Source organism: Hesperophylax consimilis, chromosome 8, assembly GCF_061612785.1.
Source record: "Hesperophylax consimilis isolate HC1 chromosome 8, BYU_Hcon_1.0, whole genome shotgun sequence".
In the NCBI taxonomy this organism is placed as follows: domain Eukaryota; kingdom Metazoa; phylum Arthropoda; class Insecta; order Trichoptera; family Limnephilidae; genus Hesperophylax; species Hesperophylax consimilis.
The window spans coordinates 21,298,771-21,325,802 of record NC_142843.1 but is presented as its reverse complement, the minus strand read 5'-3'; the positions used below and the strand labels follow the sequence as shown (position 1 = coordinate 21,325,802).

General features: G+C 34.7%; 2 protein-coding genes across 2 annotated transcripts in view; both read right to left on the bottom strand.

Annotated features, from left to right (window-relative positions):
* The window catches only part of LOC149421717 (uncharacterized), a 35,277-nt gene extending 35,044 nt beyond the window's left edge, over positions 1-233 (bottom strand). The window contains exon 1 of the mRNA XM_089634687.1: positions 42-233. Coding sequence (XP_089490813.1) covers positions 42-127 — 86 coding nt within the window. The 5' untranslated portion in view covers positions 128-233. The remainder of the gene's footprint in view (positions 1-41) is intronic.
* Positions 234-5,376: 5,143 nt separating this feature from the next.
* The window catches only part of LOC149421716 (uncharacterized), a 35,126-nt gene continuing 13,470 nt past the window's right edge, over positions 5,377-27,032 (bottom strand). The window contains exons 2-18 of the mRNA XM_089634685.1: positions 26,881-27,032; positions 21,131-21,371; positions 19,220-19,360; positions 17,681-17,747; positions 15,355-15,450; positions 15,181-15,272; positions 14,820-15,090; positions 14,642-14,737; positions 14,468-14,559; positions 14,284-14,377; positions 14,110-14,201; positions 13,864-14,043; positions 12,201-12,246; positions 11,411-11,580; positions 10,227-10,282; positions 9,732-9,779; positions 5,377-6,259 (exon numbers count right to left, since the gene is read on the bottom strand). Of these exons, the coding sequence (XP_089490811.1) occupies positions 6,184-6,259; positions 9,732-9,779; positions 10,227-10,282; positions 11,411-11,580; positions 12,201-12,246; positions 13,864-14,043; positions 14,110-14,201; positions 14,284-14,377; positions 14,468-14,559; positions 14,642-14,737; positions 14,820-15,090; positions 15,181-15,272; positions 15,355-15,450; positions 17,681-17,747; positions 19,220-19,360; positions 21,131-21,371; positions 26,881-27,032 (2,010 nt within the window). The 3' untranslated portion in view covers positions 5,377-6,183. The remainder of the gene's footprint in view (positions 6,260-9,731; positions 9,780-10,226; positions 10,283-11,410; positions 11,581-12,200; positions 12,247-13,863; positions 14,044-14,109; positions 14,202-14,283; positions 14,378-14,467; positions 14,560-14,641; positions 14,738-14,819; positions 15,091-15,180; positions 15,273-15,354; positions 15,451-17,680; positions 17,748-19,219; positions 19,361-21,130; positions 21,372-26,880) is intronic.

Here is a 27,032-nt window from a genome sequence, read left to right as displayed (position 1 = left end):
GAATGTATTTGATTAGGATATCAAAATAAACAAACACTCACGCATTTTGTGACACCACGACCGTGATTGAACATACTGCTGCAAGTACTATCGCAGCAAGGGCGTATAAGATGTATGTTGTCTTCATCTTTCTTTATAACACGTTCCAGACGTCCTTTCTGCGCTTCCACTCTGTTATTATCACTTAGTGCCAATTTATTACAAATTTTAACCTCACTACTGCCAGATAATGATTCTACATTTATTTAATTCTAATCTGGTGAGATAATGATGTGTATTCGTATGTGATAACAAATATCTACACATATTTGACATAACTATACAGTTTTATCGCATATTGTTGCTGAAATTGCATAAGGTGGCCCTACTTTTCACGGTACGATGTTTTCTTTTAATGAAAAATTAAGCCATATTATTTTATTAGTTTTACATATTGGACGATACTTTTATGGCGTAGGAATGGGATACTTTGAGGTGAAAATGTTGAAAGTACTTTCGAGTTCGAGTTTCGAGTTCATCATTAAAATTGTTTACTTTATTTCCTTTATTTTTTTATTTTTTTTAATTCCTTTATTTTTCCCAATTTTTACATTAATTACATACAATATTATATAAATCAATACGAATAATGGGAACCCATTAAGGCGCAGCCTGTGCGTGGGTAATATATTTAAGTTATTATATTATTGTACCTAGAAATAAACAAACTGTGGGCATATTAAACAAAAACAAGATTACATATTTTCTAAGCGGTTTGTATAAAAAGTGTTTACAATAGTTTAAAGTGAAGTTATAAGTGTTTAGTATAATATATGGTGAATATTTTATGAGAAACATAAATTGATACAAATTAAATAAAAAAGTTTCAACTGCTGTATCGAAAAGCCATAGTTTCTCCATATCTCTTTTAAATATTGAGGAATTTTAAAAAACCCTTGAATATTTTTCGGTAAAAGATTGAAAGTACGAGGTCCGATGAAACTGCAGGGTGTTTGCATTTGTTTTGTGTTTGTTTGGTGAGTATAAAATACATTATTATTTCTAATGTTGATTCTGTTCTCATTTATTTCGAATTTATTTTTGTTTTTAAAGATGTATTTCATAGTTTGCAAAATAAATAGTTTACGGAGACAGAATAGTTTAGATTCTTTGTATAACTCATCTGTTGAAAATGTTCTTTTCCGATTATACATAACACATAACTTTTATGATATATTTGGGAGGCGGGTTTGGGTACAGCTGCCCCGGGAACCATTTATTGGATATCCAACACCCCCGCCATAGCTCACTCAAAGTGGTTTGTTACGTTTGGTGACTTAACAGGGGTGCCTGGGTTCGTGGAGTGATATTTGTCTATGTCTTGACGGCGAATGCGTTTGCCCACCTGCTGCGTGATACGCCGGATCGGGAGAGAACGGTTGAAGGAGACTTTTTGACCTCTCCAGCCGGATTATCTCGATCCATCTCCTTGAACTGCAGTGGGAGGGATGGATTCATACGTCCTTCATTCCTGGACACATTGACCGCTCATACCTTTTTGCCTTCCCTGAACATCCTCTCCTCTCTTTCCCTAAAAAGACTCTCCACACAGAATCCCAAAAGATGTCATCGGCCCCGATAGACATTATTTTCCTCAGGGCCGCATGTGTGGGGTTAATGTAAAAAAAGATTAATAAATAAATAAACTAAAGACAGATTGCAGCATTCGAACACAAATAATAGGTGTCCTTTCATAACAACGAATCGACGAATGTTATCTTTATTTACTAAAGTATAAATACTTTTTTATTTTTATGGATATTTCAGTAATTTATCTTAATTATAAAAAAAATGCTTTCATAAGTTGTTATCGGCTCGTGAAGTTTATGTGATCATGTACGATTGTTTTTCATTTTTAAATTTTAAAATAATTTAATTAAAAATAATAATCACGCATTTTGTAAGTAATTAACACAAAGATAATATCTTTATTTTTAACTAAACGGTTATTATATTATGTTTTCAGAATTTTGATAAAAACATCATTGAAATAAAATAAAATGTATTTGCGCTCGCCACGAACCCGCGCTAGCCTAGGACCGTAACAGAATTTATAATTATAGTAACGTATTTTTAATTTCGTGTTAATTAACAGTAGTCTAATTTTAGTTAACGTTATAATTTACATCGATAAACCAGAGGTCTGTTTCTGGTAAACATTTGTTGTGGGCAAATATCAATAACGAATGATTTAAAAAAAAAAAAACAAAATTGGATTGCTTAGGCGAAATATCTGCCGTCCAATCGGAGCCATAAGATATTTTTAAAACCCACTTCAATTTATTCCTCATTTGGTTAGTCTGGTTGATCCTAAAATTACGTACAAGAAAATTTATTTATTAGGTGTGTATACTTAACATGTGCTTTAAATATTTGGTAGATATTTCCTCATCACGATTCAAATATCTACTTTTCACTGACTGCGACATTGGAAATAACTAAATGTGTCTAAAAACTGTAAATAACCAGGTATTGATAAACCTAAATAGAATACTTAAGCTTTTTAAGGTCATTTAATAATAAATTCTGAAGCCCTAAAGTTGAACAATTAACATATAAATATTATCATTTCTTCTTTTGCCAATTGGAAAGAAGGACAAAATACCAACTGTAAAATCATGCGACGTTTGTTAAGTGACCTACCACGTAAATATGTTTTCTGTTTGTCCATAATTATACAGGGCTGAAGAAGCCATACACCAGCTATCTAAAAACGGCAGAATTAGATAGCTGGTGTATAATCTAATTACCACGTATTTTTCTAAACCCACATGAGTTTGGATGAATTTAAGAAAAGTTTATAAGAATCACTAAATACTAAAAGTATGAACAGTAAAAATTACCTAATGTGTTGTAACCTGTGATGTTCCAATATAATGTGTGTGAATATAATATACAGGGTTTTCCAATAAGAGGTGTTATTTTGAATAGCCCGCTATTTCGGTAGATGTTACTTTTGAAGCTGTCATTTTTTGACATTTGACAAGTAGAAACTACGCCATTAACAAAAATGAAACGATACACGCTTCAACGACGCGTTGAAATTATTCTATATATCTTGAGTGATGAGGCCCATTTCCACCTCAGTGGCTTCGTCAACAAGCAAAATGGTCGCATCTGGGGCTCGGAAAACCCAAGAGTTATTGTTGAAAAGCCTCTCTATCCTGAGCGTGTGACTGTTTGGTGCATTTTATGGTCAGGCGGAGTCATTGGACCTTACTTTTTCGAAAATGAGGCTGGAGCAACAGTTACGGTGAATCGATTGCGCTATCGAGAGATGATTCATGATTTTTTTATGGCCGGAATTGGATGGTATTGATCTGGACAGCGTTTACTTTCAACAAGTCGGCGCTACGTGCCACACAAGCAACGAAACCATTGATATTTTACGATTGAATATCAAAATAACACCTCTTATTGGAAAATCCTGTATAACACGTTAATGATAATAATTTTTCACAAATTATTATTACTAATTTGAAATAATTACCAAAAAATTTCGTGCAAATCCAGTGAATTAAAAATAGTATAACATTAAGTCAGGAAAATGTATTGCGAGTATTTTATCTGAGGTAAGGAGTGGGTACTTAACCACGTACTTAACGTAAGTGAGTAATAATTCCCTGTTATGTTACTTATACCATATACATATTCGTTACTTATCGTGACAGCGTTAAAAAATAGTTATAACTTATAACTATTTCGGTACAACCTGCAATGGTGCTATTTAAAAGCTATTTCCATTTTGTCGTCCTATTTTCATTAAAAGGAATAATGGTAAGTCTTTTACTTTTTTTTTCTTTAAGCTGGCAGTTTGACTTTGACGCAATTAAAACCAACCTGCAAGAAATCAGCAATTTTATATTTAAAAAAAATATTTGCACGAATATGACGGGTGTTGTCCGTTCAAGGTTACTTACTACTCAAGGTAAACGGTTATAATCGTGTCTTTATAAACTTTTTGCAAATATCATAATTAGTAATACAAATGATTAAATTTTAAAATCCATCAAGTGCACGACTTCTGTTCCCATTATTTAACGCTACGATCACATCAGATAAACTCTATAATCTAACGCATTTATCCTATAACCTATAATGTAAAAATACAACTTTGATAAGTATACCGTGAATATAGAACAACGATGACTTGCTTGTCTCTTAAATACTGTCGGAAGATATTACTAAACAACAATCAAAGTACTTACTTGAAGCAGGTACCTAATTTTCCGGAATTGGATTTCTTTTATTTTAAACTTCTGAATTTAAATTTGCACAAGAGTTTAAAGAAAAATCAACAAAGACACACATTTATTTGCTGTCACTTATTGTCAAAGTCAGTGTGACAACATTGGTTAATAGACAATAGAGATGGAGTCTTCTTCAGTACGTTCACTACTGGTAGATCGGTTGGTAGATTGGTAGAACCATTTTTGCGCGAACTTTCAAATAATGTGATCTATTTTGTTTCAGATTAGGAATAAAAATAGATTCCTTTCCATAAAACATTTTCTATACGGAGAAACTGTTTAATATGATGAAAACAACTCTATTTGTTTCCCATAGCAAAGCAATATATATATATATATATATAATGATAGCAGAAAATGATAATACTAATAAATCTATGAAACATGAAACAGAAAAAAAACACGGCACAGAAAATAAAATAAAAATAGCGGCTGCAAATAGGAATCGAACTCAAGATCTTTGTCTTACCGGAACAACGCCTCTAACCACCGACCATTGTGACCCGATTTTTACGACATTTTTGTCGATCTCATATTTTAAACTCAGAATTTACAATATCATGCCCAACTGATTTTACATTGATGGGTTATAACTTATAACCTTCAGAGGTTATTAAAAAAGTTATTCCGAAAAATATCAATATAACGTAGTTATTTTTGTAGACGCTGAAAAGGTAATAGATCCCTAGAAATATATGATCTACATTGTTTGGAAAGAAAACTGATTTGTCGGCATTTTTTTTTGTCCTTATGTTTGTCGGCAAGGCAAGAAAGCGCAGCCTTTTGACTCATGTTCAATTCTGTCTTCGTTTGAGGTAGATTTGGCTCTATGAGTTGTCTTATTTGTCTTACGAGGTAAATTTGTATATCTTCGTTTACACGACCTGGTGATGGACACTGTAATGCTATCTGAAACGTTGCCTAAATAAGGATGTAGCAAAACACGGCATAATCCCCCAAAAATAAATCTGAAATCATTCAACACTTGCGTTTATCAGATCAACAATTTAATTTGTTTGTGAAGAAATCCGCCGATTTAGATTAGTAAAAACAAATTAAATGTTATTTCATTGTTTTATTTGTAAATAAATTGAATAATATAAATAAGTAAATTTTGATATTTGACCTATTATAAAAATACAATTATAACAATAATAAAAATATAACACTTATTAGGTATAAACAACTATAATTAGATTTATCTATACACAATACGAAATATTGTGTTTTGTAACGAAGATGACTTCGTATGATAGGGATAGCTTAAAACCTAATTATTCATACAAATAATGTTCCCATCTCCCATCTTATCAACGCCGGTATAGATTTAAGAAAATACAATTAAGTTAAAGTGTGTATTTATAAAATTATGATTATTTGATTAATGCATTTTTCACACAACCCATAGAACGAACTTTATAATGCAGAGGAAACACCGTCAAACATTATATATTAAAAAACAACATCACAACTTTCTACAAAATATATAAATTTCTTGCTAAAATAGAAATAGTAACTATAATGTACCTTATAGTTCTATTGCCAGTTTCAATTCAATGTTCGGTGTGCTTGACTGCTGACAAAATTAAAGTGATTTTTTGTACAAAAAAAGTTTGTTTTTTGTTGTAACTTTGACATATTAATAGACGAAGTATTTTAAAAATGTAACTACCTATTAGGTTAATGTCAAAGTTACAACAAAAAACAAACTTGCAAGTTTGTATGTACTCTTTATAAGTACCTAACTATTGTAATATTAATATCCTAAGTAGTTAATTTTAAAAACAACTAATTTTAAATTCATTGTTTATAGTACATTTTAAGTAAATATTTAATAAAGTAATTTAATAACTTATAAACACATAAAAAAATTGTCACATTCTTATAGTCATGACTATTCTGCAATTTCTTCCGTTGTTGTAATTCCAGGACCATTTCTGAGAAATTTCTTGTTTTCCATAGATTGGAGTCTGCAATAAAAAAAACCATAAATGTAAACATTCACAAGATCCTCATTTCAACACATATTACACCAACGTACAACTAAAACTTTGGAGAAAAAAATATGCAATATTTCGATTTAAAATTATTTAATATTCTTCTTGTAACAAAAACTGTTTTAAAAATAGCAGACTTCAAAAGAAGTCCATACTTCTTTTCTTTCTTTCTTTACAAAAAGAATATTAAATAATTTTAAAGCTAAATATTGCATATATCTTTTTCCAAATAATCTCCATAATCCATATCTCAATAGAGAAGGGAAGGAAATATAGATGCAATGTTGCACCTTACAAAGGTTAACGCTTATGTTATATTTTCTTTTAGGTACTGCTTTACAATTTTCCCCTTGTAATATTTTAACATACTTAACAACAAAAAAAACTTGACCAAATTATAATTCATTCACAAAACCATGTACAATATGGCCTTAGAACGGGGTACCCCAGTGAGTTCTTTTCGACTTTTGTAAAAAATAATAAATAAAATAAAAATAGAAATTGAAATAGATTTTGGGGTATTGAGACATCTGGGATGCTTCAATCTCCTTCTTGCACTTTAGTTTCCAATACATTTAAGAATGTATTGGATAAAGAATGTTGAAAGATCAAATGAAATGAATGTTGAAAGAATGAAAAAATGTATTGGAATAAAATCACCATTGCAAATAAAACACTAAATGCAACTGAAAATCCAGAAATAATCGCAAATAACTTCAACCCATTCTTCTCCACAATCGGATCAGACCTACCAAATAATATCTTTAAAAGAAATAGAATGTCTGAAAATAATCTTACAAATAATATCTCACTCGTTAATCTCAGATATAAGTCTTTTAAACTTACTCCAACAACAGAACAAGAAATTACTGAACTCATCACGTCACTCAAAAATACACACTCCACGGGAATTTACAACATACCCACAAAAAATAATCAAGCATCTCAAACCAACCATCGCTAAACCTCTTGAAAATATCACAAATCTAAGTTTTCAAATTGGCCTTTTTCCAAACACACTAAAACATTCAACGATTATTCCTATCTTTAATAACTATATACCAATATCCTTGCTAAGTCCGATCTCAAAAATAATTGAAAAAACGACAAAACGAAAGCTCTATAAGTTTCTTGAAGATAGTGAAATCCTATCAAATAGTCAGTACGGCTTTCGTAAAGGTCGCAGTGCCTCAGATGCAATTGCAGCTTTTACTAAATTATCTTGATAAAGGCCGCAAAACCCTTGCATTTTTTACTGTATCTCACTCCATACTTCTGAAAAAACGCTTGCACATAGGAATTAAAGGTATTCCCCTTAAATGGTTTGAGAGCTATCTAATAAAAAAGTATCAGTCAACTATCATTAAAACCGCCAAAGAACATAGAAGTACTAGTTCACCAATCACCAATGGTGTTCCCCAAGGAAGTGTTTTAGGCCCACTTCTGTTTCTGATATATTAACACGCTATGCAATGTAGATACTGATGGCACTGTGTTTGAAGATGAACATTGCAATGCAACCATTGAAAAAGCAAACTATGGCATAAATAAAGTAAAATAATGGCTAGATGCCAACCTCCTCACTCTCAATATTGATAAAACAAAATACTTACTTTTTTCCATACGTTAACCCAATCTCCCTCCAAACTGTCAGAAACTTATCATCCATTCGTGCTCACAAGATCTAACCATGCCTAGATCACCTCACAATAATTGCTCATCCGAGAACCTAAAAATATCTAACGAAATCAAGTACTTAGGTGTTATTATAGATGATCAACTGCGCTGGGAAGCACATATCAATTATACAACAAAAGACTCGCAAATTATGCTACATTTTTAGATCTCTCAGATCTATCCTTAACCTAAAAGAATAAAATGTGTGTACTTTGCACTCTTTCAAGCAAATGGTACATATGGGATTGTGGGATGAGGAGGTTGTGCATCATAAATTCTTAATCCCATGATTTTAACTCAAAAATTATTGCTAAGAATAATATTCAAATGTCACCCGTCACATCCACTTAAAAAAAATAAAAAATCCGAGATATTCGTCAATTATACATTAGGACTATTCTAATATTCATATGGAAAAAAAAATTAAAAACAAAATATTCACACCCATTACTCGTTACACCTAAAATGTGTAATTCCTCCAGCAAAAACAGCATTCGCCCAGCGACAATTCTCTTATATTGCTCCCAAGATATTCAATTCACTCAATATAGATACCAGAATCGGAAACTGATCATCTTTACATAAAAAAATATTCAGAATTGGCTATTGGTAAAGGGAAGGAACTACAGGGTTTTCCAATAAGAGGTGTTATTTTGATATTCAATCGTAAAAGATTAATGGTTTCGTTGCTTGTGTGGCACGTAGCGCCGTCTTGTTGAAATTAAACGTTGTCCAGATTAATACCATCCAATTCCGGCCATAAAAAATCACTAACCATCTCTCGATAGCGCAATGCATTCACCGTAACTGTTGCTTCAGCCTCATTTTGAAAAAAGTAAGGTCCAATGACTCCGCCGGACCATAAACCGCACCAAACAGTCACACGTTGAAGATAAAAAGGCTTTTCAATAATAACTCTTGGGTTTTGCGAGCCTCAGATGCGACAATTTTGCTTGTTGACGAAGCCACCGAGGTGGAAATGGGCCTCATCATTCACTCAAGTGAATTTTAATAATTTCAATGCATTGTGGAAGCGTGTATCGTTCCATTTTTATTAATGGCGTAGTTTCTACTTGTCAAATGTCAAAAATTACATCTTCAAAAGTAAGATCTACCGAAATAGCGGGCTATTCAAAATTACACCTCTTATTGGAAAACCCTGTATTTCAAAGAATGTCTCTCGTCATTAAATTAAATTAACTGCTCCCTTTTATTTCTCTACTCTTTTATTCCATTCTAATTCTATTTTGTGAAATTTCTCAATTTTTCAATGTTTATTCTCTTTATTTTTTCTTATATTTTATTACACCTATTATATTATGTTTTACAACATGCTATTTATCTACATTTTAATACTACAAGTAATTTTGTATTTATTTGATTACTTTTTGTTTTACAACATGCTATTTTTCTACATTTTAAAATTATAAGTAATTTTGTATTTATTTAATTACGTTTTGTTTTACAACATGTTATTTTTCTACATTTTAATATTATAAGTAATTTTGAATTTATTTCATTACTTGTTGTTTTAAAACATGCTATTTCTGTACAACTTAACATTGTAATTTAAAGCATTATGACTACCATAATACGGGCATGAGCCGAGTATGGTGGTTGTAAAGAACAGAACAAAATTGTAATCAATTAAATTTTATGACTAAAGAAACACAAAAAAAAGATATTGGATATTTATTTTTTTTTTTTTCTATTGGAGAATCTAAACAACGTTTTAGTTTAATTATTATTTAATAAGAAAATATCTTACTTGCTACTGAACACATCCGAGTGAGGAACCTTGTACCGGTCTGAAATCCTGTGAGAAAAAATATTCTTGTTTAATACATCACTGAATATTTTGTACGTAGACTACCTGCACTTTGTAACCATGTTACAATGTTAGAACCACGGAGGAAGGAATCGCGAAAGCTTTCTTCCTTCCTCCGTGGTTAGAACCAACACACTCAGAAAACCTTAAGATTTACAAACAATCTTATCACAAATGTTAAAAATATTTAATTATACAGCCCAACAAATCTCAAATACAATTTATTGCTAATATTCTCGTAATACACACGAGAAATGTGTATTATAGAGTAATATAGTGGAAACTACAATTATATTAAAATATGGCCTTTTTACTGTCTTAAATAATATCTGAATTTTAAATTATCCACTGTCTACAAATCTTTGAGTTATTGTGGAATGCACAATGTAAGAAGCCAAATGAGAAATATGATAGAATCTATAAATATATACTCACTTATAAACTGGTTTAATTGCGTCGCCCCAAGGCCAAGCTCTGTTCAGCTCCTTTAGCTGAAAAGTCAAAAACAAAAATTTGCTGACCCTTTTTTCAAATTTTATAGTTGCAAAAAATATATTTGAAAAACAACAGAATATTATAAAAAAATAAATAAAACTTATGTTTTGAGATTTTGGATTTATAAGTAAGAATGATCTTTTTTGACACATTTAGGACGGGTTGTTTCGGAGAATTTGAACAATCGTTCAAATTTCAGTTAATTCAATTCAATTCAAGTTAATTCTCAAGTTCTGTGAATGATTTTTTCAAGTTATGTTATTATTTCAGTTCTGTCAAGCAAGTATAACGATATAATAACAGAACTTGAATAGGACTTTCACAGAACCCGAAATTGTTCAAATTCTCAGAAACAACCCGTCCTTAGTGAACATGAATGAGAGTTGATTTGATTAATCTGTAAAATTCTATTACGACTGCATGATTTTATTAGTTTTAACTTTGTTCTATCAATTTTTTTGACCAGACCGGTTTTTCAGCAGCCACGGACATCTTCATACTCAAAAGTATACTATTCTCAACATTGCCCGTAGCACGAAAGTATACTAGTCTCAACATTGCCCGTAGCACGAAAGATACAATTTTAAAAGTAGTTTCACGTGTGGATAGTGTTAATATGAATAATATACGCTAAGTTTATTGCTTCAAAATATTCAAAATAACGATGGAATGGTCATTTGTATCGTCAAGTCGTAAGTAAGTAAGTACAACTCGTCAAGCAATATATTTTGTGCATTTTAATTGTCAATGTCCTCGTCAAAAATGCCATAAATTTTATGGACGAGCCAACTCTCTGGACATAACAAAATATGCAGTCATTATGTAAATTTTACTTCATAAAACTTTATTTTCTTAGAAGATTCACAAACAACATCAAACGCAAAGTCCGCCCAATTAATTGGAACCTACTGGTCATTATTATTTTTTTAAGAATGCTGCAATATTTTGATGATGTCATACGACATTTTTAAAGTTTTTTACCATAATAACTAAGATATTCGCCGTTAAATGGGTTTATTAATAAACTGGACGTGTGTTAACACAACTTATGTAAATAATAATGTATTGACCGATGCTCCTAAGTTCTGTTTATCGGTATGAATAATTAAGCAGTTTTTTTTTACCTTTCTGAGTTTGTCCAACTTGTCCAACTCTTCTTGGGTTGGTTCTGGTTCTGGTTCAGGTTCTGGCTCCGGTTCTTCTTCCTCTTCTTCTTCTTCTTCTACCATTTCAGAACTTGGATCAGGAGTCGGAACTTCGAACTTCGCGGAGACCTCGTCTTCTGTTACGTATTCTATAAACAAGACCCACAATCATTTTAAAATTCAAGAATTTACCACTTTTTGTCATTGCCAATATAAATATTTTCATGAAGTAGTATAATTTTTTTTTCGAATTTTTTGACGATTTTTTTGTGTTTTGTTTAAAGCGATGAACTAAGAAGTAATGCAAAATCATGTTACTTTGGTTCGAAAATTTAATCGCTTCGAATACTGGGAGTAGAACACATCTTGGCCTTTGAAATAGTGGAGCATTTTTTGTGATAAGTCTGTTTATAAGCCCAGAAAAGTGTCAGGCCTATAAATACTGCTTTAAAAATCGAAATCTTGTTTTATTGTATCATGTGGAAAATTAAGTTCTTTGGAAAATTATTGCGAAACAATATAAATATTTGTGCTTAAATTTCAAAAATAAAATAAAACAAATTTTTTGGTGATTTTTTTTCTTGCATAAATCAACGGCGGCAACAACGGCAATCGGCGGCTGGTTTTGCGGGAATTTAAACCTTGTCGCCATCCACATAAGAACTGTTATAGTTAGCGGCCCGATTCCAAACATAGCCTTCATAATTTAGGACATTATTTCATGGGCATTTTCAAAGATTTATTGATAACTAATAACGTAATAACTCACCGTTAGTATAATCCTCTTCAGTGTATTCAACTTCGCTCTCTGGTTCCTGGAAATAAAGTATGATAATAATAATAACTTAATTCAGTATTATAGCATATTAGAGGTTTGTGTGTAATATTATAGGTACACTAAACTGAGAGTATTGCTGTTATCCTGCCGGGTGGTTTTCAAGAGATTCCGGACATCTTTTTGTCAAAAATTAAAACCTGTTACATATATTATCTGTATTTGTATGTTCATAGATACATAGGCACAGAAATCCATTCTACGCGTCATTATGAAGAAACCCTTCAGATACTCGAGCGACGCTCTCTTCAAGGAGTTTAATGTGCTTGATGTTCGACAGTGTTACATAAAAAAATAACAATCTGCGTCCACAAAAATAAAAACAAAACGATAACAGTCGATCATAATCATCAAACCAGAAGTAAGAGCAGAAACGACCTTTCTATTCCAACTAGCAATACTGCGGCTTATCAAAAAGTTTTCTCATATCTGGGACCAAAAATATACAACAAAATCCCCTCTCAATTTAAACTATGTGAATTATCAGCCTTCGGTACTAAAATTACTAAATGGTTATTAGACTTAGGTAGGACAGATTCCGAAAAAATATTAAAAAACGTAGTCTGAGTTGATTTCTTCGATTTTGTATTTTGTATTTACCTAAAAAATATTTTTTTATTTTTCTTTCTTACATTGATATATTATATTTTTATTTTATATTTTACATGTACCTATCTGGATTTTATTGTTTATTACTGCTAAATTGTATTTTCCTAAAAAAATATTTTCTTTCTATTTTTCTTTCTTACATTTATATGTTATATTTTAATTTTATTTTATATTTTACATGTACCTACCTGGAATTATGTACACGCAACCTGCCAATTTGACTGTCCTAAAACGGGAAACTTCCTAGTTGGACAGTCAAAGGTTCCTTTTATATTTGTATATCTTGTATGTAATAAATGTAATAATAATAAATAAATAAATAAATAAATAAATAAATAAAATATACCTATTTTGTTCATACTTTATAATTACGTTTGCCTACATTATTATGTCCTGTTTAAACAGATATTCTACTATGTACACTGTACACTTATAATTTCATGTATATTTTTTAAGTAAAACACTTTTTAGGTGTATAAATAAATAAATTCCGTCAGTAAGCTTGACCTTGATGTATTGTTAAAAGCGACATTATCTGCATGGTTGATAACATGTATTTTGTAAATATAGTTTGTATTTTAAATTCTATTTCATTGCCGGCAAACCGGACGTTTATTGAGTTATAATTTGAATACATTCAAGTATTTATTGTATATATGTTCTTGACATTGGAACATTTAATTTGAATACATTCACGTATTGTACATATGTACTTGACATTGGAACATTTAATTAGAATAAATTCACGTATTTTACTTATTTACTTGACATTGGAACATTTAATTTGAATATATTCACGTATTGTACATTTGTACTTGACATTGGAATATTTCTTAATCGGAAAATACGCTGCAACGTACACTAAAGGGATGTGATCTCCCGAATACGGGTAGATTGAAGCAGTATGGCTATATTTTAGAAAATCACCCTAATGATTAGTTTAGGCATAGAAATATGGTTGAATTATGTAATATTATGTCTCACCAACCTCAGTTTCAGTTTCATATTCAGTCTCAGGCTCCGGTGGCATCATCCTCGTGAGGTTCTGACTGACCATGGATAGGGACTGCTGCAGAACGGCGGGGAGACTGGACAAGGCGGCCAGCTGCCTCTGCATCATGCGCAGCTGGTCTGCTATGCTTGGCTCTTTGGAGAAACAACACATAACATGTAACAATTACATATTCAGTCTCAGGCTCCGGTGGCATCATCCTCGTGAGGTTCTGACTCTGACCATGGATAGGGACTGCTGCAGAACGGCGGGGAGACTGGACAGGGCGGCCAGCTGCCTCTGCATCATGCGCAGCTGGTCTGCTATGCTTGGCTCTTTGGAGAAACAACACATAACATGTAACAATTACATATTCAGTCTCAGGCTCCGGTGGCATCATCCTCGTGAGGTTCTGACTGACCATGGATAGGGACTGCTGCAGAACGGCGGGGAGACTGGACAAGGCGGCCAGCTGCCTCTGCATCATGCGCAGCTGGTCTGCTATGCTTGGCTCTTTGGAGAAACAACACATAACATGTAACAATTACATATTCAGTCTCAGGCTCCGGTGGCATCATCCTCGTGAGGTTCTGACTCTGACCATGGATAGGGACTGCTGCAGAACGGCGGGGAGACTGGACAGGGCGGCCAGCTGCCTCTGCATCATGCGCAGCTGGTCTGCTATGCTTGGCTCTTTGGAGAAACAACACATAACATGTAACAATTACATATTCAGTCTCAGGCTCCGGTGGCATCATCCTCGTGAGGTTCTGACTGACCATGGATAGGGACTGCTGCAGAACGGCGGGGAGACTGGACAAGGCGGCCAGCTGCCTCTGCATCATGCGCAGCTGGTCTGCTATGCTTGGCTCTTTGGAGAAACAACACATAACATGTAACAATTACATATTCAGTCTCAGGCTCCGGTGGCATCATCCTCGTGAGGTTCTGACTGACCATGGATAGGGACTGCTGCAGAACGGCGGGGAGACTGGACAGGGCGGCCAGCTGCCTCTGCATCATGCGCAGCTGGTCTGCTATGCTTGGCTCTTTGGAAAACAACACATAACATGTAACAATTACATATTCAGTCTCAGGCTCCGGTGGCATCATCCTCGTGAGGTTCTGACTGACCATGGATAGGGACTGCTGCAGAACGGCGGGGAGACTGGACAAGGCGGCCAGCTGCCTCTGCATCATGCGCAGCTGGTCTGCTATGCTTGGCTCTTTGGAGAAACAACACATAACATGTAACAATTACATATTCAGTCTCAGGCTCCGGTGGCATCATCCTCGTGAGGTTCTGACTCTGACCATGGATAGGGACTGCTGCAGAACGGCGGGGAGACTGGACAGGGCGGCCAGCTGCCTCTGCATCATGCGCAGCTGGTCTGCTATGCTTGGCTCTTTGGAAAAACAACACATAACATGTAACAATTACATATTCAGTCTCAGGCTCCGGTGGCATCATCCTCGTGAGGTTCTGACTGACCATGGATAGGGACTGCTGCAGAACGGCGGGGAGACTGGACAGGGCGGCCAGCTGCCTCTGCATCATGCGCAGCTGGTCTGCTATGCTTGGCTCTTTGGAGAAACAACACATAACATGTAACAATTACAAATCAAATGTTCTTGGACTAACCGCGGAAGAGCAGGCAAAAGGAGGCCATAAATAAAAGAAAAATGAGATATGATTGTTGGAAAAGGGTCAGATGATATCTCTTATGAGGGATATGTTTCTGATTTTTGTTCTACTATACAAGAGAGCTCTTGAAGAAAGAGATCAAAACCACGAAAAAAATATTAACAAATATGATTTAAGCATTTAACGGTTAATTGTAATTTTGGGGTGTTCTCTACTCTAAAGTTTTCCTCATTGTTATCGTCGCCCTATACTAGATACTGTATGGACGGGTTGTTTTACCGAATGTTAACAATTCATCAATTTTCAAAGTTAATGTTCATATTCTGTAAGAGTTCTATTCAAGTTCTGTTATTGTCATGATGGGCCGGTTATTTGACAGTTCTTGGATAACACTTTTACAGAACTTCAATATTAACTTTGAAACTTAATGAATTATTCAAATTCTGTGAAACAACCCGTCCTGGAATATTTGCACGTAGTTTCGCCAGAGTAGAGATGTTCCAGATATCTGGATGCAAGTTTGATGTACCTACCATTGAGATTTAACAGAAAAACGGTTGACCAGATACCATGGTTCTGCGTAATTTATTTTGATGTGTCTCATTAATTTTCATGCTGTTTTTCCAGACAAATGGTCGACATAAAAAAAATTGTTTGCAACATCTTAAACCACAGCTTATACAAACTACCGCATTATAGCGCCGTGACGCGAATTTAAAAAAATGAATGACAGGAAATTACTTTGATTTTATACCCCACAATATGAAAAAAAAACTTTCACTGGAGTGTAGAATTAGTCTTAAATGATACATATTATTATTTTCTTTTGTTTTGATTAAAGACAGGTTAGCCATTAGATTTTCGAGCAAATTATTTGATGAACAGATCCGAATAAATTTGAATATTAGAGATAAAAACAAATTGGTTCAAAAAAATTCGAACAATTATGCCGTAACTTACTATTATATTATTATTACTGTACATTTAATATAGACAAAATATAAGTTGCATATTAGGCCAACTAATGTATACATGGATATTTGATATGTTCACAATAATATGACAATACTACAATATACGCCGAGGATAAGCGGCAATACAGGTGTACACATTATGGTCCAGTCAAAATTAGTTTCTAACTAGACAGTGCCTGTTCTAAGAAACTAATCATGATATTATTTTTTGTTGATTGGTACGTAATATAAAATTGATTGGTGGGCTTCACCTTTTTCGCATCGGCATATTGCCAGCCCCATTGGGGCGACTAAAACTTTTCCCACACACTTAAATAGTTCACAATAAAATTATAATCTATGAAAAAGCATAAAAGTGTTTAATTTGGGGTAATATGGAGTGCAATACAGCACAGTAATAATCCTTCTCAAGTATGAACAGATGTCACAAAAAAATTAGTATGCCGATGGGTTAAAGCAAATGGAAGAACAAATATTTCAATTTGAGAGAAAATAATTAATAGCGAAGATACAACCAATTATCAGATGACATTTAGTAATTGATTTCTAATAGTATTTAAGTAATTGATTTCTTATAATATGTCATGTTTGCGAGAAATATCTATGCCAGCAGTTTTAAATTTTTAACTCTGCGAAATGTGTTCGTTCGTCATTCATCGTTCATCGACGGCAAAATTGATTTGCATTGGAAAAAAATTGCATTATTGGCCGCTTTTTTAACCTATTGACCAAAACTAAGCTAACAGTGCTAGGCGTGAAACTAACAAGGTATGATTTTTCCTAATATAATTACGTTTTCAAATGTTCTATTTATTTATTCACTATTTTTAACGCCTATGGGCGGATAAATATTGGGAACATGAAATGGTCACATTTTTTACACAAAGGTTGGTAATAAACAATGGATGCATAAATATTGTGTTTGCATTTATGTTACAAAAATTTTACATGTTGACATGAAGAAATTTTTGAGGTACGTTTTAAACATCGAATTTATTATGTTATTAATTTCGATATCATTTTCTTACATCTGTTCGTTTGCAAAACTATGTAGGCGAGTAATTAACGAGTTCACAATCTTCATAATTTGTTTGTGAACCATTCAACGTCTTAATGATTTGAACAGTTTTTGTTGATTAATTTTATTGTGTTATTCACAGGTTTCTGTTTTTTTTTTCATCACAACATGAATTACCTGCATTGGGATCCTCTTCTTCTTCTGTGGGTGGTGGTGGAGGTTTGCGCCTCGGGGGAGCCTTGCCCTGTAGGACAGTTTAACCATTATTGTTCTATCATATTAACTGATTGACAATCGTTCATGATTATAACTTTTTTCTAGATTGTATATATATATACTTCAACTATTTCAAAAGACAAGCATTCACTACAGTTATCATAATAGGTAATAATCATAGGACGTCTTGTTTGTACTTCATAGGTGTGATACACTTTATCTAAGTATCTACATATTTATACTTTTTTACATTTGGCTTTAAATATTAGACTTCTAATACGTACATTTTTATCGGTGTGGGTGTGTAGGTGAGGTTATTTCATGACAAGAATTCTTCGACCATTCCAGATTTTCGGTGAGAATAAGACTCCATATATTGTGTGTAGCAGAATTCGGTATCCAAAGTGTGAATGTAAAACAGTAAAAAATGTTTCAATTTGAATTGTTTTAAAGTGTGGAAGGAATAGGGAATAACTATGGATGGAAAGAAAATAGGGTAGATAAACATTTATCTGGTGGAAACATCAGTTTAATATATTTAAATTAAATAAACAATATGTATTCATCACTTTATATAAAGTTATGTATTTTATTTAAATGAAGTGATTTTGCAACTTTTGAAGAAGTGACAATATAATATATCATTGAAGAAGAAATAATAAGAACATGAAACAGAACAAGACACAGAAATGGCTGAGTTGGTTAAGACGGTGTTCGATCCCTAGTTGAGACCGTTCCCTTCATATTTTTCTGTGTCTTATTTAGTGTTATCTTTTTTGTGATATTTTAACTAATTTCGTAAATGTTCAATGTCCAATGTAAAGAATTTTAATTACAATGGTCCATTGTATTAACTAGATTTTTAACATAATTTTATAATTTCTTTGCATAATTTTTGTTTCCCTACAGAATGTGTTAATTTATTTTAAAGCGTTAAAAAATGTAGTTTTATTGATAAACCATGCTTTTAATCCTGTACAATACTAACAATCTTGTCAAAGTTGTTATAGGGCACTCAAAATGGATTTGGAGAAGAAGTGAGTGCGGGGCATTAAAAGGAAACACAGTTATTTCAAAAAACTTATTTTATTCATTCGATATAAAAATTAAGAAGGACTCATTCCGCTTATTACAAACATGTATTACTTCGAAGGACAACATTCCATACACTAACAAGGACAAATTTAATAATAATATAAGGGGCCTTTTCATCAATATTCCATAATCATGATTTCATTTCGAAAGGCTTCACCGGGAATATTCCTTATATCTTTTTAAGGACATGTTTCATTGACAACGTCTAATCCAAGAGTTGAATCTTTACTATTTAGGCTGTCTTTCCACGATTTGAAGAAGAAATAATGACAGGGTGATGAGGTAAAATGATTTTTTTCACAATATGAATTGGTTATGTTGATGAAATGGCCTCAACATTGGTATTTGACATTGGTTTTGTTGGTTGATTGGAGGTCGATGCGAGAGGTAAGTGCGAGGAGATCACGTTCTATCTTCTTCGTCTTTCTTAATGACGGTGAATTTGTTGCAGAGAAAGAAAATAATTACCTCCGGCGATGGTTTTTGTATTTTTTTCGCATCCATGGCCTGACGTAAGTTTCTCATTAGTCTTTTGTGTGGGGCTTCCTGTAAAGCGAAAATAATATTATTAACTTGTAAAAACAAAGGGGTGACGTAGATCCATTGCTATTACGGCTAATGCCAACAGATCATCCGGACAAATGTTTTAATGAAATAATAGTCAGATCATCGTTATTTCTGTTGGTATTTTTATCTTGATATTTTTTTGCTGGAAACTTTTTGTACTGCAGCCAGGAAATTCTTAAGAAAACTTTTGATATAAAACGAAGAGATATCAATTAACTTTTCATATTTACATTTGATTTAAATATATCATTGGCCTGAGGCCTAAGCTAAGCAATGTTTATACAACTCCCTACAGTATCTACACAGTCACACCTTCTAATTACTGTTAATTGTCTCTCCCGCTCCCGCTCCTGCTTCTCGGCGTATGACGCTAAACAGCGCCAGTGCGGCGCGACGCGACGGCTCGCTACTTCCCGGGGGTCATCTCAATCTCTTAACCCACCTCATCTCCCGTGTTTGAACACGATGGTATACATTGCACTGGACAGGGTGCAAAGCGCGGCAGCGGTATATCGTGCAGTTTCTCATCCACGCAACCCTGCCTCTTCTGCTCTACCCCTTGACATACCTCACCTCCGGTCTTGCCCTCGATGATGGGCGGCAGAGCCGTGTCGAGCACGATGGGGTGCCAACACTTGTGCTGGGTGCAGAGCGCGGCGGTGTCAGGTCGAGCAGGTTTACGTCTACACGCTCCTGCCTCTTCCGCTCAAACTCTTGACTCACCTCATCACCCGTCTTGACCTCGATGATTGGCGGCGGTGCCGTGTCGAGCACGATGGGGTGCCAACACTTGTGCTTGGCCAACTCTGAACAGGGTGCAGAGCGCGGCGGTGTCAGGTCGAGCAGGTTTACGTCTACACGCTCCTGCCTCTTCCGCTCAAACTCTTGACTCACCTCATCACCCGTCTTGACCTCGATGATTGGCGGCGGTGCCGTGTCGAGCACGATGGGGTGCCAACACTTGTGCTTGGCCAACTCTGAACAGGGTGCAGAGCGCGGCGGTGTCAGGTCGAGCAGGTTTACGTCTACACGCTCCTGCCTCTTCCGCTCAAACTCTTGACTCACCTCATCACCCGTCTTGACCTCGATGATTGGCGGCGGTGCCGTGTCGAGCACGATGGGGTGCCAACACTTGTGCTTGGCCAACTCTGAACAGGGTGCAGAGCGCGGCGGTGTCAGGTCGAGCAGGTTTACGTCTACACGCTCCTGCCTCTTCCGCTCAAACTCTTGACTCACCTCATCACCCGTCTTGACCTCGATGATTGGCGGCGGTGCCGTGTCGAGCACGATGGGGTGCCAACACTTGTGCTTGGCCAACTCTGAACAGGGTGCAGAGCGCGGCGGTGTCAGGTCGAGCAGGTTTACGTCTACACGCTCCTGCCTCTTCCGCTCAAACTCTTGACTCACCTCATCACCCGTCTTGACCTCGATGATTGGCGGCGGTGCCGTGTCGAGCACGATGGGGTGCCAACACTTGTGCTTGGCCAACTCTGAACAGGGTGCAGAGCGCGGCGGTGTCAGGTCGAGCAGGTTTACGTCTACACGCTCCTGCCTCTTCCGCTCAAACTCTTGACTCACCTCATCACCCGTCTTGACCTCGATGATTGGCGGCGGTGCCGTGTCGAGCACGATGGGGTGCCAACACTTGTGCTTGGCCAACTCTGAACAGGGTGCAGAGCGCGGCGGTGTCAGGTCGAGCAGGTTTACGTCTACACGCTCCTGCCTCTCCCGCTCAATCTCTTGACTCACCTCATCACCCGTCTTGACCTCGATGATTGGCGGCGGTGCCGTGTCGAGCACGATGGGGTGCCAGCACTTGCGCTTGGCCATCTCGGGGCACGGCGCGGGGCGCGGCGGTGGCAGGTCGAGCAGGTTCACGTCCACACGCTCCTGCCTCTCGCGCTCTTCCTCCTCCGCCATCAGCGCCAGGGCGGCGGCGCGCTGCTCCTCAGGGGTCATCTCCACTTCTTCAACCTCCTGATCCTCCAATCTGATGAACAAATAACACACATTTTTATCTTTCTTAAATTGCACATTGATAACTCCCTCTCCCCTGTTCATCCTTCCGGTCATCCAATCTAAATTAGATGTATTAGCTATCTGAAACGCACCTTGAAAAGACGCACTAACTCGTCTGTTCCACTTACTTGTTATTAAATTAGACTTTTTTACTCTCTGAAAAGTACTTTGGTATCTCTCGTCTGTTTTACTTATTAGCTCTCAGAAGCAAACTGGTCACTCGGTCCGATGGACAAATTAGTGTTATTGATTGTCTAACTTTGATTTTCTCGAACGTTGTGTTCTGACGTCGTGAAATGACAGTTTTCTTTATCGTGAATTATGTTCGATTTATATATGTTCATTTCGGATCATAATGACGTATCAAGCTTTGAAAAATCGATTTAGTAGAGGACAAATAAATTACTGTTTTGCCTCATATTATTTAATAGTTCAATTGCTGAATTCTGATAAAATCGGAAGTAAAACAAGACAATGAAATCAAAATTATCATTTAAATGACAAGGAAGAAAAAAACTTTTTCTGCGAACTTATTAATCAGCAGTGTGCATTTAGATATATTTATATGAAGAACTAAAGAAGACGACGTAAGATAATCTAGGTATAGATTTTTTATATGCCATAGTGTCTTCTAATAGCCTCCTTATGCTCTGCCAAAATCGATAATAAATAAATGTATTTGTTTGCATTGTGCCAAACCGACATGATTTCATTAGACGGAATAACAGCAGAATTGCATAACGTACAAACACATCTTATCAATGTTTGAATTCGCAAAAAAAAACATTATTATTTATTTTATTACCTTTTATAAATCTTTTATTAAACAAATTGTGTTAAGAGGCTTTTTTGTAAATTTTATTACGCCTCAATGTTTTTCTGTTCAGTAATAAATGTATGATGAACGATGAACACAATGCGGAAATCAGATATTCTTTGTTTTTCTGGAATCAAACGTAGACGCTTACTAAACAACTAAATTATGATCCGAAGTTTCAGTGCCGAAGAAACAAAGATTCATCTGCGGAGGTAATTAATCTTATTTAGTCAATGATGACAGCACTTTGCAATTATTCAAAATAATACATTATTAACAATATTATGCTACTGTCATTTGAATAGCACGATGGCGATGTATCGAATTCAACAACCTTGTGATTTAAACTAAAGATTTTAATAGGTCATCAGTTAAGTGGGGTTTTTTTACGGTAGGTAATCTGATCACGTTTATCGAGAGACTTTTTATAGTAGACGCATTAGGTAATCTGATCACATTAATCTAATCATTTTTTACGGTAGGCAATGGTTAAACTGATCAAGTCTCGTCAGCTTTCAAGCTGATTGAAACTCAAAAAATGATATTAACGGTTGTTGAATTAAAAAGTAAGGTGATTTTTGCAATAAATAAAAAAGAATCGCAAAAATTTTTTGAATTTCACGATTTAACTATAATTTTTCGAGATTTGTTGAATCCCTATAAAAACTCTATAAACCAGTGATCACATTAACCGGTTACTGGCGTAGTGAACCTTTAAAGTATTGAAAATAAAATCAGTTGTATACTCCAAAGACCCGAAAGTTATTTTTCATATTTAAAGATGGAGTATGAATAAATTGAAAATTAACAAATAGATTTTCGACAGAGCATTTGACTTTTCATTCTACAGTAAAATAAATCAGTCTTTTGTCTATTGATTGCCACACTAATGAAGAATTTCTTTCTACTTCAAAGAAGAAAGAAGTTTTGCCAATTATTGTATAAAACTACGGAGTACATTGATTCGCTTTACTGAATCAATCGAATTACTGAATCAATCAAGCATGGGATAGATCCGATTTTACCGGATTAGAGGATTTATTGGTTCACTGGAATTAGATTGAACTTCATAGGTACCTACTTTTCAAATAAGTTATTGAAAGATTGACGTTTGATGACTTTATTGAATTGTCGGAAATGCTGGCAAGCGTTACGCTTCACTGGAAAAGCGAGATAATGGATTATATTTTATTACAACCGTGGAATTTGATATTTTGGATTACGTAAGTTACGTGTTGTCTTGCTTCAATTGCAAAGGAGGCATGATTGCTAACAATTTTACTATTTTTGTTAATAAATGTTCAATCATTAATTGTGTATAAAAAAATACGGGAAACCGATTGGTATGTAATTTCAAGGGTTCAAAAGAATTTTAATTGACTGAGGGTTGCGAAGTCCTGTTTGATTCGATCATTTTGCATTTCGTCTATCTACAAATTTGTTTGTGAATGTGTCCAGTCAAACATGTCGAAACGGCACTGTTTGTCAAGCCACTATACCACTTTATTCAAATAACTCATTGTCGTTTTTCGTAGTTTATTTGTAAATTGTAAACTTAATGCTATTACACATTACAATTAAACTAACTAACCACTAGGGAAAACATCAATTAACTAACTAACCAATTAAACTAACTAACTAACTAGTGGTTAGTTAGTTTAATTGGTTAGTTAGTTAATTGATGTTTTCCCTAGTGGTTAGTTAGTTTAATTGTAATGTGTAATAGCATTAAGTTTACAATTTACAAATAAACTAATTAACTAACTAACCAATTAAAATAACTAACCAATTAAAATATCCAATTAAACTAACTAACCACTAGTTAGTTAGTTTAATTGTAATGTATAATAGCATTAAGTTTACAATTTACAAATAAACTAATTATCTAACTAACCAATTAAACTAACTAACCAGTGGTTACCAGTGGTTAGTGGCATACCCACAAATTTGTTTTTAAATAGTACCCCATATATGTTTCAAGATTCGAAAAATGTTGCATTACAACTATGCATTTAAAAAAAATCCATGAATGTCGACTTGATCACACTGATTTACAGGTATTACACGAACTGCCTTAAGCAGTAGATATCGGCGGCTTGAAGTTTTTGGATATTTTATTGAAATTGTGGGAATAGGAAAATTTTGATATTAAAATTTAGATTTTGCATCATAGCTATAATAAAAACGTTACAAAACAACACGAGCGGAATATCAACTCTTTCTGCAGTCCGTGTATTCGCAGCTTTAGGAATATATATTTGAAGAGTGAAGTTATGTGAACATCAGAAAGCATAGATAATTATTCTGTTCATACCAATTATTCACACCAGATGACGTCAGAATAAATCAATTATTTTCAAGTACCTAGCCAATGCAATGAATGCACTCTGAAGTGACCGGAACACTTTAGTATGATTGTATTAAAGCGGATATTTTCATGGCTGGCGGGAGCTAGAAAGTATCATGACTCAGTTTTCCCGGGGTTATTTCAGCAGTTTCCAAAATAGAATCGAGGCTCAGAAAAATTACAAAAACAGAACGCAAAATCCTGTGTAACTGGGGGCGATAATAAATTGGCTGTATTGTGAGTTTTAAAAAAATATCGCAATACGATGCTCTCATTACGTCAATGAAGATCAGGATCTCACGATGAAGGCTAGAGTCACTAACATGCGCTAGTGAAGAATATTGCGGTTTAACTGCTTGGTTTTTTTAGAAAACTGATGAAAAGCAGCCATAATGCCGGATAACATGGACTTTTTCAAAAAAACTTTTCTCTTGAAGTGTTACCGCCGCCCCGGGAACCATTAATTGAATAGCCAACACTTCTGCCATAGGTCACCACAAGAGGTTCGCTACGTTTGGTGATCTAGCAGGGGTGCCCGTGTTCATGGGGTGAGGTGTGTTCAGGATGCGCTGCCCACCAGCTGCGTGGCGTGCCAGATCAGGAGAGGCTTGTTTGGGAAGACCGTTTGACCTCTCCAACTGGTCTGTCGACCCATCGCCTTGCGTTGCAGCGGGGGGGATAGATTCATACGTCCGTCACTTCTGTACCTACCCACCCCTCATACCATTTTCCTTTTCAGAACTTCCATTCCTTCCTTTTCCCAAAAAGACCCTTCACACAGCATCCCCAAAGATGACATTAAAATATAATCTTGTGTGTTTGTGAGTGATGTGTGTTTTATATTGATTTTGTGTGTTACGTGTAGGTTTTTCTATTATATGGTACGAAATTTTGGTAATATTGTATTTTTTGTTCCTTAATCCATTTTGTAATTTTGTGTCTGAATTTATTTTTGCTTTCCTCAATTTTAATTTCAAGTGTTACACTGTTGAATGCTTTTATAGCATGGTATTGGTAGTGTCTTTGTCCAAAGCTTGTATTTATTGTCGTATGTTTTTTTTGTACGCTTGTCTAATTGGTCTGTTAGTGATATTTTGTGTATGTTAAAATTTGTTTTTTTTTTTGTCAAAATGCAGTTTAATAGTGTTTTAACGTATAATTGGCGTATATCTAGTACGTCACAGCTGTTGAATATCTGGTCTGTATCAGTCTTTAAATGTATTATGTAGATTATATTTTTATATTATAAAATGAAAGTCTCAGCACGGGTAAGCCAACATTACTAGATAACTCTGAAATGTAAAAAATATTGTACCAAAATAAAAAAATGAAATAAAAAATAGGTTCCGAGGGAAATTATTTTCCTCAGAGTCTCCTGTGTGGGGTTAATGTAAAAAATATACGATTTAAGATTTCATGAGAAATTATTATTTGAAAAATACAATTAACGCTATAAACTACCAATGGGCGTTTACAAAAAGCTTTTTTCTTACCGACCGACCCTCATATGGAAAACATATCATGACCCATATGTAAAATCATTTACTGTAGAAGATCATTATTTTCTCGCGATTTCATACAGATAGTTGCCATTAGAGAAGAAACAATATTTTGGGACTGTACGAAATCATAAAAAATGGCAACATTTTATTCATAACCATATATTACATGAGAGCATAATTTGTTATTTGCCTTTGCCCTTGCCTTCAATAAATCAACAAAAATTCACGCGAAATTCGCTAAACGCGTTCACAATCAGTAAAAAATACGTCATATTATAGTCATTTTATCAATATTTTAAAAATAAACTGAAATAAACATGCAACGTTTTCACATAATTATAATAACGTAAAACAATGATAGACGACAGCTGTCAAATAATGTCAGCCATCTTAAGCTGAACGAAAATAACTCCCAATATAACACGTCCTTTTTTTCATAACGAATCCACATGAAAAGACAACATGGAACTTGGATGAAAAAAAGCATTGTGTAAACGCCCTTTGAGAATCGCACCAGAATGTCCAAAGCCTAGATAATGTATAGAATAATACATGTTATTTGGAAAAAATAAATTAACTAAATCGAATGTATTTCAATGATCAAGAAAATTAAATCGAAGTTTACAACTGCGGGGTTAATGCTTTCACTAAAGGTACGGATACATTACACGAAAAATATAAGTATTTAAATCTTCCACACATTTATTTTGAAGGGTATTCACGGTTCATGAATATACCCCGTTGCGCCTGCAAAGGCCCGCCCCTTATCAGAACCGAATGGTAGATTGCTAACTTATGGGTTAAGGTATCTTACTTGGAGACAGCCAGGTCGATGGTATCTCCTGCATCCTCGATGATCTCCCTGGCCTTCTCCAGCGTGAGGCTGTCAGTCTCCATGCCGTCGATCCTTAGCAACACGTCTCCCGGGCGGATTCCTGCCTCGGCTGCTCTACCGCCCTCTTGGAC